At 42.2% G+C, this 13,260-nt stretch overlaps 1 protein-coding gene across 5 annotated transcripts in view; it reads right to left on the bottom strand.

Moving 5' to 3' along the window:
• USP15 (ubiquitin specific peptidase 15) overlaps positions 1-13,260 on the bottom strand; it is a 137,193-nt gene that overhangs the window by 103,124 nt on the left and 20,809 nt on the right. For all 5 annotated transcript variants that reach the window (XR_005588951.1, XM_039503432.1, XM_039503418.1 and 2 more), the window contains exon 2: positions 11,533-11,660. Coding sequence is in view for 4 of the 5 variants with exons in the window: in XM_039503432.1 (XP_039359366.1) it covers positions 11,533-11,660 (128 nt within the window). In the remaining variant the exon portion in view is untranslated. The remainder of the gene's footprint in view (positions 1-11,532; positions 11,661-13,260) is intronic.

Here is a 13,260-nt window from a genome sequence, read left to right on the forward strand (position 1 = left end):
TCAATTTGTGATCAACTGTACTTTTCAGCAGCACTACCACCTAGCCATGTAGTAGTTGTGCATTTGATTTTTCCTTCCTAAATAAGGTACTTTGCACTTGTCTTCACTGAATTTTATCTTGTTGACACCAAATCTCCAATTTGTCAAGGTTGTTTTGAATTCTAATCCTGTCCTCCGAAGTGCTTGCAACCTCTCCTAGCTTTGGTCATGTGCTAACTTAATACGCATACTCTCCACTCCACCATCCACGCCATTAATAAAAGTACTGATTAGTACTGAACCTCAAACTGACCCCTCACTAGGAACATCCCCCCTGGATTGCATACAATCTTTCAACCCATTATGTATCTACCTTATAATAATTTAATATAAACCATATTTCCCCAGTTTGCTTATGAGAATGTCATGTAAGACTATGGCAAAGGCTTTACTATAATCAAGATACATCACATCTACTGCTTTCCCTATACAACAGGCCAGTAACACTATGAAAGAAAGAAATTAGGCTTGTTTGTCATGATTTATTTTTGACAAATCCACGTTGGCTAGGCCTTATAACTAAGGATATCATTTTGTCACGGAGGTCATAGATTCAGAGACTTTAACAGACCTCTGTGACTTCTAGCTCTGGCAGTTGTGCTCCCTCACCCCTGTGCGGCGGCTGAGCTTGGGCAGTCAGCCACCTCTTGCCCCCGCTGCAGCAAAGCAACAGCTGTCAGCCTTGGGTGGCAGAGCTCATGCAGTCAGCCCTGTGCTGTGGCTTCCATGATTTATTGTTTATTGCCTGCGTCCTGCCTATGAATTTTAATAAAAATCCCCGTGCCAAAATTTTAGCCTTACTTATAAACGCTAGGTGTATAAACCACTAGGTGCTTACTGTGACAATCAGAGTCCAGAGAGACTCCCCAATGAGAGAACAGGGCATTTGAACCTCAAATAATCAACAATTAGATGAACTGATTATATACAATATTACGGTTATAAAAGTGTATCAAGTAATGTCTTATGAAAGTCTGTGACACCCTAGTGATTAATATGCATTGTGAAATGTATGCATTAACTCCATTTACAGAATTATGGATACCCACTGATATTATGCTTTAAAGTCTGTGATTAAACACAGATTTTCTCCTAAACAGGAGGGAAGATAGCCATCTTCCTGTCTCCAATGTAAATTAAGCATTATGGAATCAAACCAACATAAGACCCATTTTCATATCAAACAGCAGTGGGTGGGAAGTCAACAGGAATGGAAGAATAGAAGGAAGCCTTCCTGCCTCTGGTAACAGGGTAAATGAAATTTGTGAGATATAAGCAGAAACAGAAAGCGACTTTGGTATCCATCACTTGAGGAGCTGAAGGAGCCAGAGCTCTTGAAATCACAGAATGCTGGATCCTTCAGCGAAGAAGGCTGAAGTCTCTGGGAACAAAATATAGGTGAGAAACCTGCTTGGGAAAGACTGTAACTGCTAAAATTAAGTTTTACTCTTAGAAGCATATTTCTACTTCTGTTGGTTTGTAACCACATCTATATTTATTACTTATACTTGGTATCACTTAAATCTATGACCTTTTGTTTAAAAAACTTGTTTTACTTTTAATATAAACCAATTCAGTGTTGAGATTGAAATAAAAGTGTTTGTCAACCCCAGTTAAATTAATGAGCTGCTGTTTACCAACTCTTTCAAGGAGCAACAAACTTTACTTCTGTGAGTGTTCCAGAAAAGGGCTGGATACAACAGGGCAGACATTTTTGGAGAAATTAGTTACTGGGCAGGTTTTGGGGTCACCATGCAAAAAGTAATTGGGTGATGGAAGCCAGGGTGTGACCTGCATGCTTGTAAGCTGGCTGTGAGAGTCAGGGCCACCTGTGTCTTCAGCATAGCTCTGAAGGCACCCAGAGTTGCAGGGCATGGAGTGACAAGCCCTTAGTGGTCTGGGCTGAACCCCAAAGCATCACATTTAAAAATTGTATAATAAGTTGTTCCAGTATCTTTCCATGTATTGAAGTTAGGCTAACCAGTCTATATATAGCTCCCTGGGTCCTCATTGTTCCCCTTTTTAAAGACATATACTATGTTTGCCCTTGTTCAGTCTCTGGGACTTTGCCCATCCTTCATGAGTTCTTGAAGATAATTGCTAATGGTTCCAAGATTGCTTCAGCTAGTTCCTTAGATTCACTAAGATGAATTTCATCAGACCCTGATGATTTGAATACATCTAACTTACCTAAATATTTTTTAACCTGTTCTTTCCCTATTTTGGCTTGCATTCCATCATTCATAAGCTTATTGTGAAATGCCCAGGGAGATTAGAGAGGCTGCAAATGCAGAAAACAATAGCAGCTGAGGATTTCAGCTGTCCTTGTATTGACTGGGTATATGTCACTTCAGGGAGTGATGAGAGAGAAAACTTCTAGATACCACAAAAGACTGCTGGTTAGAGCAGCTTGTCCTGGAACCCAGAAGGAGAGAAGCAATTCTTGATTCAGTCTTAAGTGGAGCACAGGATCTGGTCCAGAAGGCAAATATAGCTGAACTGCTTGGTAATAGTGACCATAAGGTGTGACGAAGTGGGACTGGTCTTACTGGGGGCTGGGTACAGATCCTAAGTATCTAGCAGCAAAAGTCCATGCAGCCAAATGCCTGACGTTCTGTCGCCTAGCAACTGATGGCCAGGCCCCTCCCTGCAAAGGTGCTGGCTAAAGGTGTTGGAGACAAAGGGGTCAGGTGACCTCCTGGCCCGGGAAAGAAGCGGAGGAGAGAGGAGGGGCCGGAGGGGGTTGGGCAGACTGGAGTTGGCTGGGGAAAGAGGGGAAGCAGGGAGAGAGGGCTCTGATCCCCGAGGGGGGCTGTGAGGCCCCAAGATGGACCTAACCGGGGGGATCCGGTTATCTGTGCCTGCAAGACCTGTGTTGGACTGTGTTCCTGTCGTCTAAATAAACCTTCTGCTTTACTGGCTGGCTGAGAGTCCTGGTGAATCGGCAGGGAGCCCGGGGGTGCAGGGCCTGACTCCCCTACACTCCGTGACATAAGGTAATTAAATTTAACATTTGTTGGAGGGGGGAAGTGCTAAAGGAATCTCCCACAGTAACATTTAACTTTAAAAGGGGGAACTAAACAAAAATGAGAAGGCTACTTAAACGGAAATTAAAAGAAATGGTCGCCAGGCTGAAATCTCTGCAAACTGCACAGAGACTATTTTAAAATGCCATAATAGAGACACAAACTAAATGTATACCCCAAATAAAAAATCACCAAGCAGTAAGAGGAACAAAAAAATGCTACCATGGCTAAACAGTGGAGTAAAAGAGGCAGTTAGATGCAAAAAGGAATCCTTTAAAAATTGGAAGTCAAATCCTAGTAAGGAAAATAAAATGAGCAAAACTCTGGAAAGTCAAGTATAAAAGGCAGGCCAAGAAAGAATCTGAAGACCAACCAACAAAAGACAAAAGCGAACAGCAATAATTCTTTTAACTACATCAGAAGCAGGAAGCCTGCCAAACAATCAGTGGTGCCACTGGAAGATCGATGAGCTAAAGGAGCACTGAAGGAAAACAAGGCTGTTGCAGAGAAGCTAAATGAATTCTTCACATTGGTGTTCACAGCAGAGAAATATGGGGGAGATTTCCTCCACTGGAGCAATTCATTTTAGGTGACAAACCTGAGGAACTGGCCCAGATTGAGGTGTCAATAGAGGACGTTTTGGAACAGGTTGATCAATTAAACAGTAATAAATCACCAGGAGCAGATAGCATTCACCATATAGGAAATTGCAGAACTAGCTGTGGTATGTAATCTGTTGGTTAAATCAGCCTCTGTACCTGATGACTGGGGAATAGCTAATGCAGTGGTCCCCAACCTTTTTGTCGCCAGTAGCACATTCATGTTTTCAGAAGAGTGTGGCGGGCATCAACAATTTTTCAAGGCTTATTTTGTATTTGCACATTAAATACGAATAACATGATATTTAATATTACATAATATATGAATCCATAAGATAAAAAAGGTAATTGTACATGTAAAAGGTATTAATTAAATTATTCGTCAATTACTCTTTCACCTTACCATGTGAATTTGCTTTTTATCTACCTGTAAGAAAAATTAAGGCGTTTTTACAAAATAAATATCAAACAGTTTTCATCTTATTTTAAAAAAAGTAAAACATTGTTGAACTGCTGGTCTAAATATATTTATTATTCTTACTTTAACATAGATAGCCAGTTATGGTTAATTAAAAATATTCTTTGTATTGTTACTTGTATCTGTATTTCAATAAACAAACAAATATGAAAAAAGTTAAACACAAGTTAATCATATGCGCTCATCAGCACTTAATGGAAAATAGGTATCATTAATTCACATGGTTTTTCTAATAAAGTCAGTGTGTTTTTTGGCACTGCATTTCTTCAGCCAATTTTTCGTAGTTGGGAGAGTAGGATGATATTCCCGTTCGTAAGAAATCATCAAGATAGGCATCTGTAAGCCGAGATCTGTATTTTGTTTTTATGATGTTCACTGTTGAAAACAGAACTTTGCACAGATAAGTGGAACCGAAATAAGATTTTATTTTGTATGCTACATTTTTTAAGGTAGGAAACTTTTTTCGGTCAACCAGATTCCAAAAGTTTTCATCTGTTGCACAGGATTTTAGAACAATATCATTTTGAAGGTCCAAAATCTCCAGTTCTACGTCTTCTGTTCTTACTAGAATGAGACTCGCAATGTAGCCATTTGTGTTACCTCTATTTGGCAAGTAAAAGGATTCACAAGAAAGGCAACTACAGGCTCAATGATGGTAAACTGTTGAAATCTCTTTTCAAATTGTTGCAGAAGTGTTTGAATGTGGATAACAAATGGTGATGGGTTAAAATCACTGTCACATACCATTTTCTTCATACTTGGGAAATGTTTGAGAGACTTTGTCTTCATATGTGACATCCACAAGATCAGTTTTGCTTTGAATGATTTTACATTTGAGCCACATGTTTGTCTTTTCCCTGGAGCTCAAGACTTAAAATGTTCAATTTGTCAGTGATGTCGGCAAGAAAAGCCAAGTCCATTAACCAGCTGGAGTCTTCTAGTTGCTCAAAGTTTTGATTTGTGGACTTCAGAAAAAATTTTGATCTCTTCTATTAGGCTTAAAAAACATGCAAGAACTTTACCTTTGCTCAGTCATCGTACTTCTGTGTGCAAGATAAGATCAGATTGTTTATCAACAACATCTTCCAACAGGGCCTTAAAAAAAGTCGGTGTTGCAAAGGTTTCGCTTGAATAGAGTTAATTATTTTAATAACGACATTCATGACATGTTGAAAAGAGAGAACTTTGACACTCAATGATAAGACAAAGTTTGGAAAGGATTCATTCTTCTTACAGAGCGCAATGAATCCATTGGTGCTGCCCATCATTGCTGGTGCCCCATCAGTGGTGATCGCAGACAGCTTGTGTAGTGGCATACTAATTGATGTTGCGTATGATTTGAATAAATTATTGATGTCCTCACCCTTTGTTCGCCCTTTCATAGGCAATACTTTTAGTAACTCTTCTTTTATGGTGAAGTCACTAAATACCATCCTCACCATAACTGCCAACTGCACTGTATCCGATATATCTGTCGACTCATCAAATTGCAGTGAAAACCAGTCACATATTTCCAAGTCATCCTTTAGCTGAGTTTGCATGTTGCTTGAAATTGCATGTATCCTCCTCGTAACTGTGTTGTCTGATAACTGCAAGTCTTGTATTGCCGACAAAAACTCACCCTTATTAGGAAATCCTTGAAACAGGCAATCTGCACCCGTCAAAAATGCTTCCTTCAACAATTCACCATCTTGAAAGGGTTTTTTCTTCTTTGCGAGCAGATGAGCAATTTTAAAGGAAGCAATAGTAGCACTTTTAGACTTTACCACTTGTCTAATGAAAACAGATTGCTGGGCAGATAGAAGAAAATTAATCAACTCAAATCAAACCTCTCTCAACTCAGATTTAAGTGGATGGCTAATGTCAAAAGAGCCGTGATTATTTTGGAAATGGCGTTCAACATGATGTTTTTTCGGCACTGCAACAGCACTCCCGCACAATAAGCAAACACATTTCCCTTTATTTTCAATAAAACAATAGGATTCTTCCCATTCTGGGTTAAAATAATACGTACGTTGTCCTTTATTTCAACCACTCACTTTGGAGCAAAATGTTAAAAAAATAATAAGTTGCAAAGCACAAGAAAACAGCAGTATCAGTGTCGGAAAAATACTCACATACAGGGCCGGCTCCAAGCACCAGTGGAGCAAGCAGGTGCCTGTGTCATCACATGCTACGGGGCAGCATTTGGTCCACTCTGCAGAGGTGGAGTGTGTTTTTTGTTTTTGTTTTTTGGTGGCAGTTCTGGGCAGTGCAGCGAGAAGCTGCGAGGACAGAGAACACCGGCGCCCGCAGCCTGCAATCCTGGAGTTCTCTGTCCCCGGCAGGCGCGAGGCCGCGGCTTCTCTGCAGCCCCGGAGTTCTCTGTGCCCGGCAGGCACGGGGCTGCGTCTTCTCTTCTTGAAGCCGGAGAGAAGCCGCGGCCCCACGCCTGCTGGGGATAGAGAACACCGGCGCCCGAAGCCCTGGGGTTCTCTGTCCCTGGCAGGCGTGGGGCCGTGGCTTCTCTCTGGCTAAGCCGCGGCCCCGCGCCTGCCGGGGACAAAGAGCACCAGTGCCCGCAGCCCCAGTGTTCTCTGTCCCCGGCAATCGCAGGGCCGCGGCTTCTTTCTCCTGCTGACCACTGGGCAGGCCACATAAATGCCCCGGTGGGCGCCATGGCGCCCGCAGGCACTGCATTGGGGACCACTGAGCTAATGCAATGCCAATTATTAAAAAAAGCAATTCTGACAATTACACATCAGTACGCCTATCTTCAGTACTAGGTAAACTGGTTGAAACTATCGTAAAACAAAACAAAAAACCCACCGGAATTATCAGACACATAGAAAAACACAATATGTTGGGGAAGAGACAACATGGCTTTTGAAAGGGAATTCATGCCTCACCAAACTATTCAAATTCTTTGAGGAAGTCAACAAGCATGTGGACAAGGGTGATCTAGTCAAAAAATGTATGTGGACTTTCATAAGGTCCCGCACCAAAGGCTCTTAAGCAAACTAAGCAGTCATGGGATAAGAAAGAAGGTCCGCTCATGGACCAGTAGCTGGCTAAGAGATAGGAAACAAAGGATAGGAATAAACGGTCAGTTTTTACAATTGAGAAAGGTAAATAGCTGCATCTCCCAAAGGATCTATACATACAAAATGATAGGGTCTAAATTAGCTGTTACCATTCAAGAAAGAGGTCTTGGAGTTATTTTCAGAGAACTATCCATGATATCAGTTCAGTGTGCAGCGGCAATCAAAAAAGCTAAGAGAATGTAAGGAACCATTTGGAAAGGAATAGATAATAAGACAGAAAATATCGTAATGCCACTATACAACTACACGGTATTCCCGCACCTTGAATACTGTGTGCAATTCTGGGTGTCCCATATCAAAAAAAGATATATTAGAAATGGAAAAGGTGCAGAGAAAGGCAACAAAAATGATTAGAGGTATAGAACAGCTTCCATATGAGGAGAGAGAAAATAGATTGCAACTGTTCAGCTTGGAAAAGAGACGACTAAGGGGGCATAGTATAGAGGGCTATAAAATCATGAATGATATGGAGAAAGCAAACAGGGCAGTGTTATTTATCCCTTCACATAACACAGGACTTAAGGATCACCCAATGAAATTAACAGGGAGCAGGATTAAAACGAACAAAAGGATGTATTTCTTCACACAATGCATAGTCAACCTGTGGAATTCATTGTTATGAGATATTGTGAAGGCCAAAAGGTATAAACAGGTTCAAAAATGAATTAGATAAGTTCACGGAGAATAGTTCCATCAATGGCAATTACCCAAGATAGAGATGCAACCCCATGCTCTGGGTATACCCACAACTCCAACTGCCAGAAGCATCTGCCATGGTCAGAGACAGAATACTGGGCTAGATGGAGCATTGTTCTGACCCAGTATGGCTGTTCCTTTGTTCTTAACTACAGTGATGCTACTGCCCCAGTTACAAATCATCTTCCTTCCTCCTTCTGAGTGAGCAAAAACAGACAACGTGGAAAGAATGAAGTTGCGGCAACTTATCTTAATCTTGCAACAGCTGCTCCCCACTGAGCGAAAAAAATATAACCTACCAGAGGCACTACTCAAAACCACAAGTTTAAAATAAAACTGCATAAGGCAGTGGTCCCCAACTTTTGTGGCCAGTAGCACATTCATGTTTTCAGAAGAGTGTGGCGGGTGACAACAATTTTTCAAGGCTTATTTTGTATTTGTACATTAAATAATATGAAAAACATCATATTTAATATTCTTCCCATTCTGGGTTGACATAAATACGTACATTGTCTCTTATCTGAACCACTCATTTTGGAGCAAAATGTTAACAAAATAATAAATTGCAAAGCACAAGAAAACAGCAGTATCAGTGCAGGAAGAATACTCACATACAGGGCTGGCTCCAGGCACCAGTGGAGCAATAGGTGCCTGTGTCAGCACATGCTACAGGGCAGCATTCGGTCCATTCTGCAGAGGCCAAGCAGTATTTTTTTTTTGTTTGTTTTTTGGCAGCAGTTCTGGGCAGTGCAGGGAGAAGCCTGAGAGAAGCTGTGCAGCCTGCAACCCCAGAGTACTCTGTCCTCAGGAGGCGAGGGGCCCTGGTATCTCTCCCCTGCTGGGCACTAGGCGGGCCCCGCGCCTGCCGGGGACAGAGAACACCGGTGCCTGCAGCCCCGGAGTTCTCTGTTCCCAACAGCCCCGGAGTTCTCTGTGCCCGGCAGGCGCAGGGCCATGGCTTCTCTTCTTGAAGCTGGAAAGAAGCTGCAGCCCCGCACCTGCCGGGGACAGAGAGCATTGGCGCCCGCAGCCCTGGAGTTCTCTGTCCCTGGCAGGCGCTGGGTCGCGGCTTCTCTCCGGCTAAGCTGCGGCCCCACGCCTGCCGGAGACAGAGAATACCAGCACCCGCAGCCCTGGAGTTCTCTGACCCCGGCAACCGCAGGGCCGCGGCTTCTTTCCCCGCTGAGCAATAGGCGGGCGCACATAAATGCCCCGGCGGGCGCCATGGCGCCCGCAGGCACCACGTTGGGGACCACTGGCATAAAGGATATAAATCCTCATGCTTCTGAGCATAAGCCAAATCACCACCTGCCTGGGATTAGGTAGAACTGTTTAATTTTTGTATTGCATGGGACCATGGATGCATGGGGCAGTGTTGCATCTTTTTCTGAAAGATCTGGTACTGGCCACTGTCAAACACAGAATACTGGTCTAGACCAGGGGTTCTCAGCCTTTTTCTGTAGAGACCCCCCTCATCCCTCGAACATACTATAAAAACTCCATGGCTTAGCTGTGCCACAACAACTGTTTTTCTACATATAAAAGCCTGGGTTGGGGTGCACGTGGTGGGGCTCAAAGCCCCAAGCTGCAGTCCCGTGTGACAGGGCTTTGGCTTTCTGCCCTGGGCCCTAGCGAGTCTAACACCAGCCATGCTTGGCGGACCCCATGAAGCCTGCTCACGGGCTCCTAGGGGACCGTGGACCCCTGGCTGAGAACCACTGGATCTAGATCTACCACTGCTCCGATATATTATGATATTTCTTATGAAGAAGGGGATCTTTAACATTACACAACCTACCAAGCAAAGATAACTGAGTAGAATTACATTTTTTTTGTGTGGATGTGTGAGAAAAATCACAGTTCACTATAAGGTTACGCTATACTTTTCTGAAGCCACTGAAAGTGACAAATTTACACTACTATAAATTACTACTATCAGTAATTATTATAATAGTATCAGTTTTTATAAACTATTTTTTTAAATTGATCCTAACTTAGGCAGTGATAAAGGAATGTTAAATTATCACATTTTCATTTTGGAAACTTCTTTAGACAGTCATAGAACCGTACAATGCATCTTACTCATGTGCTCAGAGGTCACTGCAATAAGGTCTTAGGGCTTGTTTACATGAGGAAGATGCACCAGTTTAACTAAGGGCACCGCTACACTGCACACTGCTTTTGGCAGCATGTAGAGTAACTACGCATGTAGACCCCCTAGCACAGGTATTACTAGCAGTGAGACATGGCTTAAGTGAGTAAAGACACACCTGAAGGGTGTGGGCATGTGAGTAACATACCCTACATGGCTCTCTATTCGCCCAAGCCATGCCTCCCTGTCTTTGCTGATATTTTTAGCAGTATAACATTCCGCTGCATCCCCACTGCTGAAGCCTTTCCCCTGTGCAGGAAAGAATGTCAATAGGGAAAGATTCTGGCAAGGGGAGGCAATGGGGAAAAGCCTGGGCAGTTCTCCATTGCAGAGCCTTTCCCCGCTGCATGGAAAGACTCTGGCGGGGATGAAAGGCTCTGCCAGCTCGCTGCCATTGGAGCCTGTCCCCACCACAGGAGCAGTGGGAAAAGGGTTTAATATAGAGATATGCCTATCTCATAGAACTGGAAGGGACCTTCAAAGGTCATCAAGTCCAGCCCCCTGCCTTCACTAGCAGGACCAAGTACTAATTTTGCCCCAGATTCCTAAGTGGCCCCCTCAAGGATTGAACTCACAACCCTGGGTTTAGCAGGCCAATGCTCAAACCCTTGAGCTCTCTCTCCCCCCAGTCAGTGCCCCACTGCTGGAGCCTTTACCCACTGAGGGTGAAAGGCTCTGGCACCAGAGAGTTGCTAAAGTTCCCCCCCACCATGCCAGAGCCTTTCACTGACATGTGTAGTACACCCTGCAGTGTGGACACAGCAGTCTTTTCACAGAGGCTTGTAGCTACATGTACCCTAAACGCTGCTGCCAGTGATGTGTAGTGAAGACATAGCCTCAAGGTGTAATTTTAACACAATTTAGTTTATGCCAGTGCAAAAGGCTGTGTGAACACTTCAGTTTTGCTTAAGTCAATTAAGAATCAACTTAAACAAAATGAAATAAGCCTGATTTAAATTAAATTAGAGTGTACACACAGCATTTTGCACTTGTTTAAAAATATTTTACGTAGAAGCAGTGCAACTTCTGCATGCATGCAAGGGCTTATATTAGTGAACTTGCACTGAGTTTATCAACCTCTGTGGTTGACTCAATGCTATCCTTAAGCTAATCAGACAGAAAATCAAAAGAACCTTGCATGTTATCAAATACTGATATTACTATAACAGAGGCCACAGCTAGTATTATAACAATCCAATTTATGAACTGTAATAAAGCATTAAGAATATTGGTACCCTATCACTGTCTGAACAAACTATGTTTACATTAACTAAATGTTAATAAAGATACATTGTTTTTGTAATTGAAAGTTACCAAAGATACATATATAAAACTGTTTAAGGAATTCAAAGTGGGATGTATTACTGCAACAGAGTAAAATTGTATCAATGAGAACAATGATTATTGAACTATAAGTCTGAGTTTACATCTTTATTCCATGTAAATATTAATAAATTACCTTTGAGAAGTCCAGAATTATCAATGGGACCAGGGTACACATTCTGATCTCCCATCTGGTATTTGTCCCAGCTGTCAAACCCAACATATTTTTTCCACTGTTTGAACCAGTGACTATCCACTAAATACCTTGAAAAGAGAAAACAGAGAATTACTGGCAAAATCTAAAGCATGGTTTTAGTACTTTAATATAATTGACATAAAATAAGGTAGGATAGTTGCATGTGAATTACTCTGATTTAAGGGGCACCGTCTATCGGAAATCTTAAAAATGTGCGTCTCTCTCGCTCTCTCTCTCTATAAATATAAATGTAAAAATGCACTGGCAGATATCTAAAGTCACCCTGCCAATCACTCCTCAGGCCCCCAATCTCTTTTAATTTTAGGAAGATTAAGCATTACAACAGCATGTTCAAATTTTCAGACACAGGTAACTTCCAGTCTGAATTGTACTTCACACAGAACTCAATTTTTCGCCTAATGAAGTAAAGGCAAAATTCCCACTGACCCATAGTGCACTCAGTTGAAAAATATGACAGTTCTGCAGAGATCGGAAGTGTCAAGCATTACTACACACACACACACACCGTTACAATTGTCAGCTTGGATTTTTTCTGCTTCATGCAATTCCCAAACCTGATTTAGTAACTTTTAAAACTATAATATGATGCTTTTAAAGGTTCATGAAACTTATTTTTTCCTCCAAGGAGGAATCCATGCAACTGGCCAAAGAGAAAACACAAGATGAAAAATATTAATCCCTCCGTAACTGATTTCTTCCACAGTGCAGTCTGCTTGATTCCGCCAACATTTTCTGTTTTGATGGTTCAGGTTCTGTACCCGTATCAGAGTGTTGCTCTTTTAAGATTTTTGAAAGCATGCTCCACACCTGATCCCTCTCAGATTTTGGAAGGCAGTTCAGATTCTTAAACCTTGGGTCGAGTGCTGTAGCTATCTTCAGAAATCTCACACTGGTACCTTCTTTGTTTTCTCTCAAATCTGAAAGTGAAAGTGTTCTTAAAATGAACTACATGCGCTGAGTCATCATCCGAGTCTACTATAACATGAAATATATGGCAGAATGTGGGTAAAATAGAGTCATACATTTGTGACTGAACAACTTGGGGGAGAATTGTAACTAACTTTTTTTTTTTTTTAAATGAACATCATCTGCATGGAAGCACGTCCTCTGGGAGGGTGGCCGAAGCATGAAGGGGCATACGAATGTTAAGCACAGGGGTTCTCAAACTGGGGGTCAGGACCCCTCAGGGGGTTGCAAGGTTATTACATAGGGTGGGGGGGTCACAAGATGTCAGCCTCCACCCCAAACCCCACTTTGCATCCAGCATGTATAATGATGTTAAATATATAAAAAAGTGTTTTTAATTTATAAGGGCGGTTGCACTTAGAGGCTTGCTATGAGAAAGGGGTCACCAGTACAAAAGTTTGAGAACCACTGATCCAAAAAAGCTTCTTTATTCAACAGGGAAAACAGGAATTTGAACAACATAACAGAACTGGGAAAAAATGTACTAAGATGACAAATTGTACCAGCAGGGCTGGTGCTACTCTCCACTCCTCCAGCCTGTTATTGCTGAACCTCTACTCTCCCTTTCAGTCTTCAAGTCTTTCCACTCTGATGCCCACAAAGCAGCCAACCAGGCAGTGTTCAACACATTTAAAACAAAAATCAAACATTTTCTACACAGCCACAGCACTCATCTCCCGT

This window comes from Mauremys reevesii, linkage group 1 (assembly GCF_016161935.1).
Source record: "Mauremys reevesii isolate NIE-2019 linkage group 1, ASM1616193v1, whole genome shotgun sequence".
Taxonomy (NCBI): Eukaryota; Metazoa; Chordata; order Testudines; family Geoemydidae; genus Mauremys; species Mauremys reevesii.